The sequence below is a fragment of the Vigna radiata genome, chromosome 2 (genome assembly GCF_000741045.1).
Source record: "Vigna radiata var. radiata cultivar VC1973A chromosome 2, Vradiata_ver6, whole genome shotgun sequence".
NCBI lineage: Eukaryota > Viridiplantae > Streptophyta > Magnoliopsida > Fabales > Fabaceae > Vigna > Vigna radiata.
In genome coordinates this window covers 22,502,093-22,516,847 of record NC_028352.1, presented here as the reverse complement: position 1 = coordinate 22,516,847, position 14,755 = coordinate 22,502,093, and the positions used below count along the sequence as shown (strand labels likewise).

Here is a 14,755-nt window from a genome sequence, read left to right as displayed (position 1 = left end):
AGTTGAACTATATATGTGAAAGCAAAATACGAAGGAGTTGCTAAAATTGAATAGAAATATGTAGTTTTTACTTAGATGTCAAACCTTCCATTACGTAGAATGCAGATTCTGAAAATAAGTGTTTGGCGGTGACATTTATAACAGCACCAGTATCTTGTCGGAGTCACATACTAAACTTCAACTCTTGTCACTTTGTATGTCATAAAAATAATTTCTTGCGTTTCAAACTGATTGCCTTGCATGTCAGAGAAAACTCCATCTATCGGTCTAAGCAACAGACACTGTGTGTCTCATTCATCAATGCACACACACTACTCATTAAAGATGCTTGTCCCATCTTTCAACTACGTGCTTCCAATTACCAATGACGATTCATAAATCTCTTTTCTTTCCACACCATGTGATCATTTACTTATATAGTTTAAATTTTCTTAAGTATATCAGTATATGAAGACTTATTAAAGGTAGACTTAAGATGTATATGTACACAGTATGGACACAGCATGTAGGCATTTCAATGAGCTACTACTTGTCTTCATTCTGGTTTTTCATTGAACATTCAATTACATCAACTCTACAGCTTGTGTGGTCTATCAACCTGAAAGTGGATGTTTTGTATTGTGAACACAAGCTAAGGTTGTCGTTACAAAAAAGAAAAATGTCTAAAGAGTTACATATACAGAAAGTTGAACCACTTGGCATGCATTATTATTGTTTGCCATTTATTACTGTGTAATATAATATAGTAGTATGATGTAATAATATTGGGTTGTGTTGGTCAATGGTTGAACTCAGCAACGTGAACCCTTTCTACATCTAAGTGATCCAGCTGATGCTGTTAAAGAACTGACGAGTGAAGATGGTTTTGCTGCCAAACTGGAAGCTCTTGCATAGCTTGAAGATGCACCTGCTCCTGATGCAGTGAAAAACGCACCGTTTAGCATCAAATCTCCCGTTGACCTCCAATTCCAATTCTTCCATTTGCTCTGTGCTGCATTCTCCCTCTTTGTCACCTGAAATTGCTTTCAATTTTTAATTCTTAACCACCACCAACTGTAATAATAATAACAACCTCTATCTACCTATATTCTAAAACCAATTATGACCAATCCACAAAGTGGATGTGACACTAGTAATTTGAATGTTACTTCATAAAGTATGCTGCAGTTAACCTTTAAAAGCCAACAGAGGAAAATCTTAGTCTTCTCCAACTTACCTCTTTGAATGTATGGTCATTAGGAGCAAAAAACCTATTCCCTTGGCTATTGATTGTTGGTGCAGCACTCCCTCCTATGGCATACATTTTCCATTGGGTGTAATCATTGTTCACCACATGGAAATATCCATACCTACATCTGCAGATGTAAAACTGTACAGTAAGTTCACTTTAAATAGTCCAAAACTATGAATTCAATCTTATAAAACCCTCTTCTAGAGTGAATATTGCATCTACTTGTATACTATAAGCTTGACTTATCTCTAATTGATTTGAAATCTTTAACACACATAAAGTTTAAGTATACACAATTGGGTACCCTTTATAAAGAATTAGGTGATTCTTTCTCACCTTGGCATTCTCTGTACTAGCCCTTCTCCAAAATGGTTAAAGGCAATGGTGACTTGCATGTTCTTGTCCCTAGTGAAAGTATCACTATGGCCCAAAAGCATGACCTTGTTGTGGTGGGTCAAGTAATTGTTGGATATGGTAATGGCAGTGGATCCATGGATGGCATCAATCAGCCCATCACGGCAATTGGAGAGAGAACAGTGATCCACCCAAACATGGCTCCCACCAAAGATGGAGATGCCATCACCATCTGAGAGAGTCCTCCACCCATAGTGTGTAGGGGAGTCTCTCACATAAGCATTCCCTCCTTGTTTACAGTCATGGATGTTAATCCCGTGAATGATAATGTTGCTCACATACTGTATAGTAATGCAAGGGCCACCAGCAATGTGCACACTTACCCCTCTACCATCTATGGTCTTGAAAGAGTTCATCATAAGCTCTTGCTTCAGCTTGATCACCATGTCACGCTGGAAAATGATCCACAGTGGTTCCTCTCGGATCACACCATATCTCAGTGTTCCTGGCTTGGGATTCACAGGGTGATCACCAGGGTCAGTCACCACATATATTTTACCATCCCTCCCTCCAATTGCATGCTTACCAAACCCAATGGAACACTCTGCTAAATTCTTCCGATTCTTTTCCCAATTGGCATCACACCTCCAACAATCATCAATGGGGTTCCCCGTCCCACAAGAGAGAAATGCTAAGTTCCTCCTTGAGGCATTAATGCTCCTGACACAAAAAATAACATAAGTTTTTGTTAATCACCCTTATAATGCTGAAACATGCAAGTACATGTAAGCAGTCTCAAAAAGATGTTGATGATGAGAAAAGCTTTGTTTCCTACTTTTGTACATCTTCCACCACTAGTTCAGGATCTTGAAGTGGGGAAGAACAAATGCAGGAAGGTACAAGCAGCAGAAAGAGTAACATAAATGACAGCGGAATTAGAATTTCCATAACTGCTTGATCTGCAATCAGAATCAAAAACTCTACAGGAGTAACAGTACTGAAAAGCAAGGAAGATAAAGGAATAGTGTGCTTGTGAGTAGATGTAAGGACATTTTACACTATATATAGGGAACAAACTGGAAAACCGTGCCTCATATCTATATAAAAAAAGTATTTGGTACATAAGATCCGAGATTCCCATGACTTAAGGTAATCAATAATCATCCTTAATACAATACTTTATCAGTATTCTGCTAACTGTTTAAGTAAGCTCCCAAATTCTCTGTAATCCTTTTTTCCGAACTCAACACCACTAATTTTTAGTATCCCATGGACCACCTCTGTTGTTTAATGTTAAGTAAAAAATACTCAATTTGTTATGGTGCATTAGAGCTATGTCTTACAAGGTATTAAGTGTTTTAGAATGTTGTTTCAAAGTTTAATCACCAATTAACTGTGCGCCGACACATACATTTGCGTAGATGAAATCTTTGTCGGTTATTTGCTTCATATGCAGTAAGCTACGTCAGTATTTACAGCATGCAGACCCCACTTCAGTGACCTTCTCTATCGATCACTTTCATCTGCAATCTGAAGTCACATGGCCATTGAAGTAGGTTTCTGCTCTCTACACATTGCATATATTAACATATATGAATGAAGTCTCACTGTTGGAAATCTACGTATTTTTCTGTTCAATACTTTCTCCTGCAATTAAACTCTTTCGTGTACCATTTATATAATTTTCTATGTTTGCTTTCTTAATTGAATAGAAATAAAAAAGTGGAGTAAAAAGATATATCAATAGATTTATTTTCTTATTTTCTTAAAGTTTTGGATAGAAAATAGTGTCAAATTTTTCTTATACTAGAGAGCTTACCTTATCTAGCAAAGTGATGGGATGGGAATGGATAGAAGGAAAATTTATTGTGAGCATGAAAATAGTTTTACAGAAGAAGAAGAAAGGAAAATGATGGACACTAAATGATCTGAGCAGAACACATGTAGAAGCGTGAAGTGCGCAGGGGAAAGAAATGTGATGAAATGGAATCTAGCTGATTTTCTTAACATCTGTCATTATTAATGAACAAAAGATTAATATGATGAATTTAACATGATTATTATTAGGACAGTATGACCTAAAGAGAGGACACATGGGAGGACCGTACGATCCGTGAATGTGTTGAGATGCATAGATGTGAAGGCATGTTAGCCCATGTGGGCAGTGTTTACTTTTCATGCTTCTCAAAGTGGGGCCTACTTCTTCTTCTCTGTCAAATCTCTGCCTCTTATTTCTTTCACCTAATCCAACAGTCAGATATGCTTCCACAAATTGGGCCAAACTAACCATTCTGTACTTTTGGCTGGGAAACTTTTTTCACCAAAACTCACTCATACTGCAACATTACAATTGGGTGATGGCCCAAATACTTATTAAACAACAAAACTTTCTGCTCTATTCATCCCTGCCAAGGAGTTTTACAATTAGATAGAAAGTTTCTTTGACACCTAAATTTGTTAGAATTTTTTACACCGGACACGTGTCATAAGTCAATTGATTCGTGTGTTTAATGTTTAAAAAATTTGAAGCACACAGACCAATTGATTTATGACACGTGTCCGGTGTCAAAAATTTGTTAAAATTTGGGTGTCAAAAGTATCTTTATCCTTTCTTTTGAAAAGTGTGATTTAGTTTATGACAATTGCATGCTGTCACGTGACACATTAATTTCACAGAAAAATAACGATGCTTGTGTGGTTGAAATATGAAAATCATCACAAGGTTGGTTACATTATATATAGTATACTTACTTCTTTCACTGTTAAAGTAAATTGAGTAAGAAAGAAAACAAAGTTAGTTGATATTTTTGTATGTGTGAATGATTGGTTGATTGCAGACGTACAAGAAAGGTATCCTACGGAAAGGTTTTTCTCATATCAGATGCTAAATATTCAAATGATTGGATTATATATTATATAGCAAATTAATTAATATTAGTAGATAGAGTTTGTCATAATAGAGCATGTGATTCAGATTTGAATATTTTTGTGTAAACTAAAAAGAAAAGAAAGAAGGAAGTGCAATTAATGCAGTCTGCAGAAAGGCAAATGCATGGAGTTTTACATGACGAAAATGAGGTAGTTGATCTTAGTTTTTTACAGAAATCATGTGGTTTGGGTGCAGTTTAGATAACAGGATAATTAAGAAAAGGAAAAGTGTTATGGATTCAAAATAGTTTTGTCAAAAGGTGCATGTGATCGCATTATGAGGTATGGATTATTAGGATATATAACTCATATAGCTTATCATCATCAAACCATGTGCCATATATAGCTACCATTCCCATTGGCCATTATGCTACTAATTAATTTCATGAATAAATATTACTATATAGTTCATCACTAATATGCATGTCTTCACTCTGCAAAAATTTCAATATTCCAATCTATCAACTTGGTCAAGGTGGATGAATATTAATTACACACTTAAATCAAAAGAAGACATTGCGATTACGTTATTAATGTATCACTGTCAGCTCAAACAATTATTATTATTATTATCTATAAAATATATGATGAAATTACTTTTGTTTGTTGTATACATGTGATATGTTTAGTTTACGACTCAATAAATATTAATATTAATAGTGTTATTTTTTAATTATTAAGAAAAAATTTCAAATCCAAACAAGTACTTGTTTTCTTCAAACTTATATACTATATTAAAAAAAATATATATTTAATCTCAATTTGAAAAATTGTCAGTATCTAACTCCTAATCGCATGAAAGGAAAGTTGAAAAGTATAAGAAAAAAAACAGAAAATTAGAAATATTTGTATGCCTCAGTAAATCAAAATCAGCACTGATAAAAATGAAAACAACACTTAAATATTTACCAGTTTTCAAAATTTTGATTAATTTGGACAAAGATTTTAAATTGAAACTAAGAAGATATCAAATGATTACAAATTAAGAATATATCTATAGATTTGAGGTTAAGGATTGAGTACACATTCATTTGTTTTTTACTCACTTCTGACTTTCTTTTCTTACCAAAAAAAAAAAAAAAACCAACAAATTGGCTTGTGGAACATGTTACAATAATAAAAATAATAATTTGTGCCGTAGAAAAGCAAACTTATCTTTAATGATTGGATCATGTGCTCAACAATGTAATTAATGAACATCGCCATGTTTCTCTCCTTCAATGCAAAGGGTCAAACCTTCATAATCAAACAATACATACCCCAAGCTCATTCTTTTGCTTGTGACATGAGATATTGCAGGTATCAATGTTTGAAAAAGTTGTGTTTATACAATTTTATCTTATAAAAGTCGAGCAACAAAAAGATGAAAAGAGAAGTGTCCGATAAGTTGATTGAGGTGATGATATAAAGTGATAGAGAAAAATAATTTATTCTAAGAATAATGTAATTCTTATCGGTAATGAAAAAAATATAATTCTTATTAAAGCTTAATTGTTGCGTAGACGAAGTTCGAAAAAAAAAAACTGTATTGTGCTATTTAAGGGACTACCGTACACAGTAGAGTCCGTATTTTCTAATATGTACGATGCCGTATTTCTTTCAATATTACTCAAACCTGAGAAGAAAGTATGAGGAAAATAAGAAACCAGGAAACATTTATTGGGTCTCTCCCTCTTCCTTTGCTGGTAACTTCTTTCTACACCTCCATAGGAACACAAGTAGGAGGGTGTGAATGAAAAACAGGAACCTAATCCCCGTAGAACAATGAAAGTGTGGAAGAATCCGTCCAATGCGGAGACAAATGAAACATGGAATTCAAAAGCTTCAGTTTTCCGGTATTATGGATAAAACGCATCACGTATATTCCCCGTCACGGTATAGTACACAGATCTAAGCCAGCATTTATTGAAATGTTACAGTGACAAACAGAAATGACTATAAAGGGTATTGTGAAACATCTGTTCTAATGTGAATTCATCCATCCTTGACAATGAAAATTGATGAGAAGAGTACAACACAGACTAAAACTATAAGGCTGTAAAATCAGCCGTCAAATCTAACCACTTCCTCTGCCGATATAGAGACCTTTAATCTCATTCATTGCACTATTTCTGTAACAATCTACAGCGTTAACCAGGCGAACGCCAAATTGCAAGGCAGACTGTGATTCCAATATGGCATGTAGTGGCAACTGGGCGAGTCAATATCCAAGTAGATCAATATGTTTAGTTGGTCAATCCTTTGTCATGCGATCTGCATCTTCTGCAGGAGGTTGTGTGTTTGCAGTGGTTGTAGATGTTAATATTTCTCTTGGTTCCTGTAAGATTACGGATCAGACACATAGAATAGTACAACTTATGAGGTTGTTATGTTTGTGCTGATGGTAAAATAATGGTTTCTCTAGGCACCAGAGAAGTAATATATAGTTTTAAAAAGAAACGCCCACACAACTTTGTACCAACAAATCACTAAGAATGGTATCGCACAGTATAGTCTAGTCAGTTCCATTATTTGAACATCTAATTATAGATTCTGTATGCGACTTCACACACACACACATCTATAAGTGTCACAAAATCAAAGGAGGCAACTTTTCATTGTTCACAAAATATTTCCCAATTTAGTATACGGGAGAGTGCTTTACAGTATTGTAAAAGAGGAATAGGCAAGCAAAATTGTCAAGCAAACATTTCACATTAAAGGATATAGCACTACAAAAATTAGCTCTTGCATAGTCTTTGTAATATCAGCCGAACTGAAAAGGTGATTCAGAGTGTTAATATACACCTTGTCATTCCTTGTCCACAAAAGGAAGAGGAAGAAATTGACAAAAGCACTTTATATTTCTCTCGTTACTCATCTTTCTCACTTGTTCAGTGATGGAAATTAGATAGGAGTATTTTCTAGCATATCTATTATGAAGAGTGCATCTTTGACAAATAAATATTAGGAAAAATGCCCTATATTTATTTATATGTAAAGCAATATCTTGTCTACACTTTTCTAGTTTATCTCAACATGATTGAAATAAGCAGAACTTTCACATTTTCTGTCTCAGATGTAGATGTCAAAAATCTGTTTTCCCTCCAAATCTTCACGTAATTGATTAGCATTTACTACTCCAGATATGAAGGAAAAAAAATAAAAAATCTAAGATTGATCTCTAAATTTTCGAAATAAAATGAATTGTTCATGGTGGGATGGTGGAGGGATACGGGGGGAAGAGGAGTAATGTTGAAGAGAGTTTTCGGTTTTTAAATTTCAAAAAATGAATTTACTTAAACATCCATTAAGTGAAGTTGTAGCATTTTGTTCATTTAATTTTGGTGTACAGTGCCAATATACTCTGAGTATATTAGCCAACTCCCTTTTTAATATATTTCAACTATTATGAAAATTTTACGTAAGAATTATTTAAAAAATTGAATTTAATGTTTTAAATAAAATTTAAATGAAATTCACTCAACAACTAATTATCAGCGCTTACACTAATATCCATGTTTCACTCACTTTATCTGGAAGAAATAATCAGTTATCCTAGCATGTATATGATGGACAAATGCATCTTTAACAAATAAATATTAGGAAAAAAGTCAAATATTCATGTGTAATAATACCTTGTCTGAATTTTTCTCGTTTATCTCATCATTGTTGAAATGAGCAGAGCCTTCATTATTTTCTGTCTCAGATGTAGATGTAAAATTCTGATTTCCCTCTAAGCCTGTACTTAAAAAGTTACCATTTACCACTCCAGATATGGAGGGATCAGTATCTGAACCCACAGACCGAGATTTTTCAACAGTTAAATCACCTCCAGTTTTCTCAAGTGTCACGTGACTATCATCTACTTTAGTCTCTCTAGCTGCTGCTTCCATGAATTTCCTTTTTTCTTCTTCTTCTCTTTGTTGTCTTCTCCTTGCCTCTTGCTCCTTTAATTGCTTAAATCTTCAACACAACGAGGAGTACAATCAGAACATATGAAAATAAACCAATGGCAAATGAAATGAGTGTAACTACCTATAAATACTAACCTATCACCAGGTTGTGGCCCCTCTGATGTTTTCTCACTTTGGCCGGCTTCTTCCACTATTGTGGAATTTAGCTTAGATATTGACTTCTGAACCTGGGTTCCTTCATTTTTTATGATAACATCTGGGACTTGCCTCACAGGATTTTTGGCACCTCCTAACTTTTGAAGCCATACTTGTTGTGCAGTGCTCAATATATTATTTGTTAACCTACACAACATAAAAAATAATAGGTAAATATAGATATGGGCTAAGTAAACAAAACCAACTGAGCTTTACCTATACTGACCAGTAAAGGCTAAGACCAGAAGGAACTGAGAGAGCAAAGTAACCAATCATTAATGGAAGGAACTTGGTCAAGACTTGAGAACTTTTCATGTTGGGATCATTAGGCTGAAAATTGGCAAGGAAAATTACAACTAACTCAGCCACCAACGTAAATATACAGATGCCTTTTAATGTGCAGACACACAAAGTAAATCAACACAGTTTTCTTTAATTCTTGTAGCAGAGGGGAAGGGTTGGGTTACATGACATTGGATGCAAAGTTAATCCGGCAATGTGGCTACACTATGGATACAAAATTGCCAAATTAAAACATAGTGTTAAATTACTATGCAGCTTGAAATGTGTTCCATTTAAAGCTATAATAGAGAATGGCTAAAACTTTTATAAAGCACAGGTTTCATGAATAAAATTAGCACACATTTAATTTAATTGTACATGCAACATGATTGACCTGTGATGACTGCATTATTTGGACAGATATGTACTGAGAGACGATCAGCAACACCGGCAAGACCAGATAAGCCAATGTATCTGACCATCCAAGGGGAGGGACACCATCCTGAAGAAAGAGTAAAGAAAAAATCACTAAAACAAAATTCACATTTAAACCCACTTAGAATCTGCAATAAATCACCAAAAATGTGAACAAAAACCAAAAAAGGAAATATGACAAATATCATACAATAATCTAAAACAATGAAGGCGAATCAAAATTAAAAATTATCTGTTCCACTTGACAAACCAAACATTAAAATTCATTCAATTTTTGACTTTGACAACAGAGAAAGAGAGGTGAATCTTAGTTGGTCCTGAATAAATGTAAGCTCTTCAAGTAAGTGCTTAACTTAATAATGCGTGTAAATAAATACACACATATCCTGTCTTTTTTCATTGGGTAACCACACTTGTGGATCAATGCACACACACCCGCCAGCTTATACTAAAAATATATGCCACAATGAAATTACTTTAAGAGTTTTTCACATGCAAATATTTTACCTAATATACCCTCTGAAGTCAGCAAAAAATTCAACTTTAGTAAATATATGACATGATTGTTATTTGCACACCCCCAAAGGTTGGGGTTTCCCTATATGATTTGGGTAACTACTGAAAGAGAGGTTAGCGGGCACAAAAATTAAATATTTATGACATGAAATTTTACTTTCTAACTGACACTCACCACAAAAGGAAAAAGCCAAGAGATACCACTGCCATTTTGACGAGCTGCAATTGTGGTTGGACCAGCAAGAGAAGGTATCCAAAAGAAGCCTTCAGTAAGGAGTCCCTTCATATATCAGATCCGACAAATGAATTACATTAGCCATGAAAAATATGAGTCATTTAAAGAACAAAAAATTCCATATTTAACTATCAAATTAAAAATCAACATCATAAGCAGCATACCTCGTCTGCCACATTCGAAAGGGCTCGATATAGCCCAATCCACACTGGTATGGTTGCGAGTGTGGGCAGGCATCCTAGTAAAAAAATGAAGACATATTGACAAAAGAGTTACCATCTTCATGTTTTCAAAATCACATAACCTAGGAAACATTAGGAGAAAAATTGTGAAAATAAATCAGAAAACGTTAGGATTTGTGATGTGAAATCACATAACCTTGGAAGGCTCAATCCTCAAAGCCAAAACGAAACGTCAATAAACCTTTTGCAGCATAATAAAATGAATACCTGCTAGAGGATTAATGTTGGCTAGTTTATACAATCTAGCAGTTTCAAGTTGAAGTCTCTCCTGCAAGAAGCAATAAGTAAATCTTCAAGTTTGAACTATTTTTTAAGGAATTCCATAGGTTAAGAGCTTGCAGAGTCAAAAGATAACATTGTGTTTGGAATCCTCAAAAGTAGCAAATAATTTTATTAGATTCCAAAATAATAAATTCTGTTAGGACTCTATTATAAAAAAGGATTTGAACTGATTCCAAATAAAATCCTATGTTTGGAACTCATCCAAATAAATTGAATTTTCGTTTTACAAGGCAAATCAGTAAGGGTAAAATGAATCGATTCCCACAAATCCTGCGAAATGTGTAAGGATTCATAAAAAATGATAGAAATCAATGGATTTTAAAAATAAAATAAAATCCTATTTTTTATCATTTCAAATACGACTGTTGATCAGAAATCCAATCAAATACTATGTTTTAACATTCTAAGCACACAGTAAAAGGAGTACCGGCAATGGAATCCAATCAAAACTATAGGAGGTTATGCTGCCACCCCCTCTACCAGTGGAAGAGGGGGAATAAGAATGGAGTCATGCTTTAACAGTTAAAGTTTTCAGGCAATGTCTAAAAAATTATACTAAAGTAGTTCCCACAGTGGTTTAATTGTTATAAACGAGATAGTATTGGAGAAAGTAACACTTCAAAAGGCCAAATACCTGATCACCAGCATACCGCTCCTGGATAGCCTTTATTTGAGGTTGCAAAGTTCGCATAGCTAAGGCGGATTCTACCTGTGATTAATCACTCAGATTTTATTTGGCATAAACATGATGAATATGATATGAGAATATTATATCCATTACCAAGGCTTTTAATGTCAAAAACAATAATAGTTGGTTCAAAACCACAAAATTACAAGATTCAAAAGATCATGGAGTCTATTGATCACTGTCAACATACTTCAATAACTGCATACAAACCTGCTTTTTGGTTAGAGGAAAAGTGGCAGCTTTTACAAGAACTGTGAGCAGTATAATTGCAAAACCATAAGCATATGGGACATGCAAAGCAGAAAGCCCATCCTTGAGTACCTGAGAAATGCAAATTACTCCCACTCAGAATTACTGGACAGTATGTAGAGGCAAAAGTAGACCAGTGTGTACTTGTTCTGGGACAACTTTGAGACAAAAATAATTATCTAAATCACGTGTAGCAGTAAATCACAAGTAAGCTATGTCCTCGTGTTAATCATTGTAATACTCTATAACTACAAAGAGCAACCTCCTTTGACTGTCTTTTGCTAAGTTGTTTACAGTCTTGTCAATAAATTTATCGTGTATAGTCAGGGGAAGAGTTTACCACATTGGTTTAATAAACCACGGTGGAATATTGACAAAAAAATTGAGTGAATTTGTCTAATTAGCAATCTCCAGTGCATTAGTTGCAACGCTAGAACTTATACAAGACGAGATTTCAACCGGAACAAATATTTTATTCCTAAGAAAAAATTTATCACCATAAATCTAAAGTTGTTGTTAGCAGTGTCACATTAAGAGCCCAACATAAAAGAATAGTCCATTAGGTAGGAGAGACTCGTCCGGAATCCTAACATTGCCACCTTGAGATGACTTCACTCATCCATCAATATTCAGTTTGCACCTTAATCCAGCTCATAGGAAGCTCTTTCCGTGACTCAACTCTCAACAAGAGCATCAATTGTTAGGACTAATGCATAAGAAGAGAACTCAACCCAAAAAACTATCCCATTAGGTGGGCGAGTACAAAGCTTAAATGCAATATTAAGTAGCTCATCCTACACAATGTGGAACGCCTATCAGTCGTTCGTTATATGGCCCAGACCTAGAACAGAAAATTACATCACTAGAACGAGTGAGAACAATGATATTTCACAATTCTCAACTACAGCAACAAATACCACAGACTATCCGCGCCAGAAACCAATCCTACCAACCAATAACAACAAGTGCAAACTATAGAGAGCTATAATTTTAATCTTACGTTTCCATTCAATCATGCTAATCAGATTTTCTTCAAACACGGTGTAACCTTCTCGCCAATAACAAGCTCCATCCAGCGCGTATATAATTCAAATTACAGTTTCGATTTCACGCATGGAGAAAACCAAATCAAATCGAAGAGTTCGGTGCTTCAGAGAACAATACCTTGAGAACCGTCTCCATGTAATTAGTGATTCCGGAAAGCCAATCGTTGCTCTGTTTGGCGGTGGCGGAAGCAGCAACCGTGTCGGAAGAAGAAGAAACGGCGGCGTCTGCAATCGTGTAAAAAAGTCCCTCCGCTCGGCCAAACAGTTCTCTGAGCAAGCCTTCAGTGTCCTCCGGCTCGGGCAAGAACTCGGGTTTGAATCCGAACCGGGCGACGGAGAGGGAGCCGCGAAGAAAGTGTCTGGTCGAACCGGAGAAAGCGTGAGATTGAGGACGGTTGGGGAGGCGGCTCGTGCTCCGGTTCCCGAACGGAGCAAAGACTACGTTGGGCGCGCAAGGTAACAGAGCTGCCATGGTATTCGGTTCGCAATGAACCGGGAGGTTTAAAAGGAGGAAGTAAAAAACCTAGTTGGCAGTTGCGTTGAAAATGAATATAGCTGGAGCTTTAAAGTGGTAATGGAGTTACGCAGATGCAAAATTATGGAGATTTTGTTGCAGCGCAGACCTTCCTGCTTCCCTTTCTTCTCCTCCTTTCTTGGGTTTTAGAAAATCCAAAGGGCCCACCCATATCATATTTCACAATTATAAAAATAAAAATAAAAATATCAGCAATCTACGCATTTCTGGTTAGTTTTCACAACATAAAAATCCTTTTTTCCAATACATGAAAGAACCGTGACAAAAAAAAATAAAAATTAAAATGAAATATTTTATTTATAGTTCTAAAATAAAATATAATCTAAGTTAGATAAATGAAAGCACTGATACACCGGCAAAAAAAGTCAAAAGATTACGTGTGTGACTTGAGCCCCTCCATCTTCTGGGCTAATTTTCATAGTTTCTACGTGGACTGGTATGGCGAGTTTTCTTTCTACACCCCCGTAGTTTCTTTATGCACCCATAATTTTCTAAAGCATTTGAAGTGATAAGAGAACATAGGAACATGAGGTCGAAATGGAACGAATGAAAAATGCTGGGATAAGAGAAGGTCGTGATTCCAGAAAATATCAGCACTTCATTCACCCATCATATTCCAAACCAAAGTGTTGTTTGGAGTGAGTAAAGCTGTCCAAGTTTCAGAATGGCAGCAACCATAGCAGCAACCATGGCCATAGTAAACACCAAGAGCCTAAAACTGCAACTCCCACCTTCAAAACCCATCTTTTCTCTCTTTTCCCATCTCAACCTTCCAAAGGGTCTAACCTCCACCGTTAACGCAACCGTGTCAGCGACAACATCTTCCATGGCGGGCACTGCAATCGCGGGGGCAGTTTTTTCCACCCTAGGATACTGCGACGCGGCTTTTGCGGCGTCGCAAATTGCCCAAATAGCGGAGGGCGACAACCGTGGGCTTGCGCTGTTGCTGCCGGTGGTTCCCGCCTTAGCGTGGGTGCTGTTCAACATTCTGCAGCCGGCGCTGAACCAGGTGAACCGCATGCGAAGCAGCAAGGGGGTCATGGTTGGGCTTGGGCTTGGACTCGGCACCTCTGGCTTGGTGTGGAGCCCAGAAGCGTCAGCGAGTGAGATGGGTCTGATTGCGGATGCTGCGGCGGGCAGTGACAACAGGGGTCAGCTTCTGCTGCTTGTGGTTGCACCGGCGATTGCGTGGGTTCTGTTCAACATTCTGCAACCAGCACTTAATCAGCTTAACAGAATGAGATCAAAATGAATTTGGGAATGGAATTTTGTATCGCTTTTTTCATTGTAACTTGTATCTACCTCTCTGTGTGTGTAAAAATTATCTATTCATCTATCAATCAATGTTTCCTTCTCTTTGATTTCTTTTACTGACTAGAGATTTCACACTTAATCAAACTCCAGAACACAATGTTTTTGGTTTGAGATTGCTAAAAGAACTACACATTATATGTTACATCAGCACCAACGCACTACATATCATATGATAACTTTGAGAATTTTCTTTCTTGATCTTATTTGAAGCATTTGTTTAACATGTTATTAAGCTTTTCAGAGAAGCTGGTAGATGTGGAGTCTTATGGTGAGTTTGTCAGTGCAAATTCTTTAATATGTTACTTTCCTTGCTTGTGTGATATGGAC

At 35.9% G+C, this 14,755-nt stretch overlaps 3 protein-coding genes across 4 annotated transcripts; 1 reads left to right on the top strand and 2 right to left on the bottom strand.

Annotated features, from left to right (window-relative positions):
- Positions 1-506: 506 nt before the first annotated feature.
- Positions 507-2,636, bottom strand: LOC106776290 (probable pectate lyase 5). Its single transcript, XM_014663698.2, has 4 exons — positions 2,421-2,636; positions 1,568-2,305; positions 1,217-1,355; positions 507-1,013 (listed from the first exon to the last, which is right to left on the bottom strand). The coding sequence occupies exons 1-4, from the start codon at positions 2,531-2,533 to the stop codon at positions 792-794; spliced, it is 1,212 nt and encodes a 403-aa protein (XP_014519184.1). The 5' UTR covers positions 2,534-2,636; the 3' UTR covers positions 507-791.
- Positions 2,637-6,351: 3,715 nt separating this feature from the next.
- Positions 6,352-13,293, bottom strand: LOC106756445 (ALBINO3-like protein 1, chloroplastic). Of its 2 annotated transcripts, XM_014638880.2 has the most exons (12): positions 12,698-13,293; positions 11,495-11,605; positions 11,231-11,305; positions 10,522-10,582; positions 10,237-10,310; positions 10,013-10,117; positions 9,281-9,388; positions 8,831-8,934; positions 8,545-8,751; positions 8,325-8,458; positions 8,131-8,234; positions 6,352-6,830 (listed from the first exon to the last, which is right to left on the bottom strand). In XM_014638880.2, exons 1-12 carry the CDS (start codon positions 13,049-13,051, stop codon positions 6,747-6,749), a joined length of 1,521 nt encoding a protein of 506 aa, XP_014494366.1. In that variant the 5' UTR covers positions 13,052-13,293; the 3' UTR covers positions 6,352-6,746. The 2 variants fall into 2 exon arrangements, with proteins under 2 accessions (XP_014494366.1, XP_014494365.1); XM_014638879.2 differs by having other exon boundaries at positions 8,131-8,458; positions 12,698-13,290.
- A 334-nt stretch (positions 13,294-13,627) lies between these two features.
- On the top strand, positions 13,628-14,484 carry LOC106755585 (photosystem II core complex proteins psbY, chloroplastic). Its single transcript, XM_014637765.2, has one exon. It carries the CDS (start codon positions 13,779-13,781, stop codon positions 14,364-14,366), a length of 588 nt encoding a protein of 195 aa, XP_014493251.1. The 5' UTR covers positions 13,628-13,778; the 3' UTR covers positions 14,367-14,484.
- The last annotated feature ends 271 nt before the right edge of the window (positions 14,485-14,755 follow it).

What these genes read in the sequence shown, in the direction of transcription:
- LOC106776290 (XM_014663698.2), bottom strand. Translation starts at nt 2,533, where the DNA reads ATGGAAATTCTAATTCCGCTGTCATTTATGTTACTCTTTCTGCTGCTT. An exon ending in GTGGTGGAAGATGTACAAAA is followed by an intron (nt 2,306 to 2,420) that starts GTAGGAAACAAA and finishes TTTTTGTGTCAG; the next exon opens with GAGCATTAATGCCTCAAGGA. An exon ending in CTAGTACAGAGAATGCCAAG is followed by an intron (nt 1,356 to 1,567) that starts GTGAGAAAGAAT and finishes TTACATCTGCAG; the next exon opens with ATGTAGGTATGGATATTTCC.
- LOC106756445 (XM_014638879.2), bottom strand. Translation starts at nt 13,051, where the DNA reads ATGGCAGCTCTGTTACCTTGCGCGCCCAACGTAGTCTTTGCTCCGTTC. An exon ending in TTCCTCTAACCAAAAAGCAG is followed by an intron (nt 11,306 to 11,494) that starts GTTTGTATGCAG and finishes GATTAATCACAG; the next exon opens with GTAGAATCCGCCTTAGCTAT. An exon ending in ACGAGAAAAATTCAGACAAG is followed by an intron (nt 6,831 to 8,130) that starts GTATTATTACAC and finishes GTAATCTTACAG; the next exon opens with GAACCAAGAGAAATATTAAC.
- LOC106755585 (XM_014637765.2), top strand. Translation starts at nt 13,779, where the DNA reads ATGGCAGCAACCATAGCAGCAACCATGGCCATAGTAAACACCAAGAGC.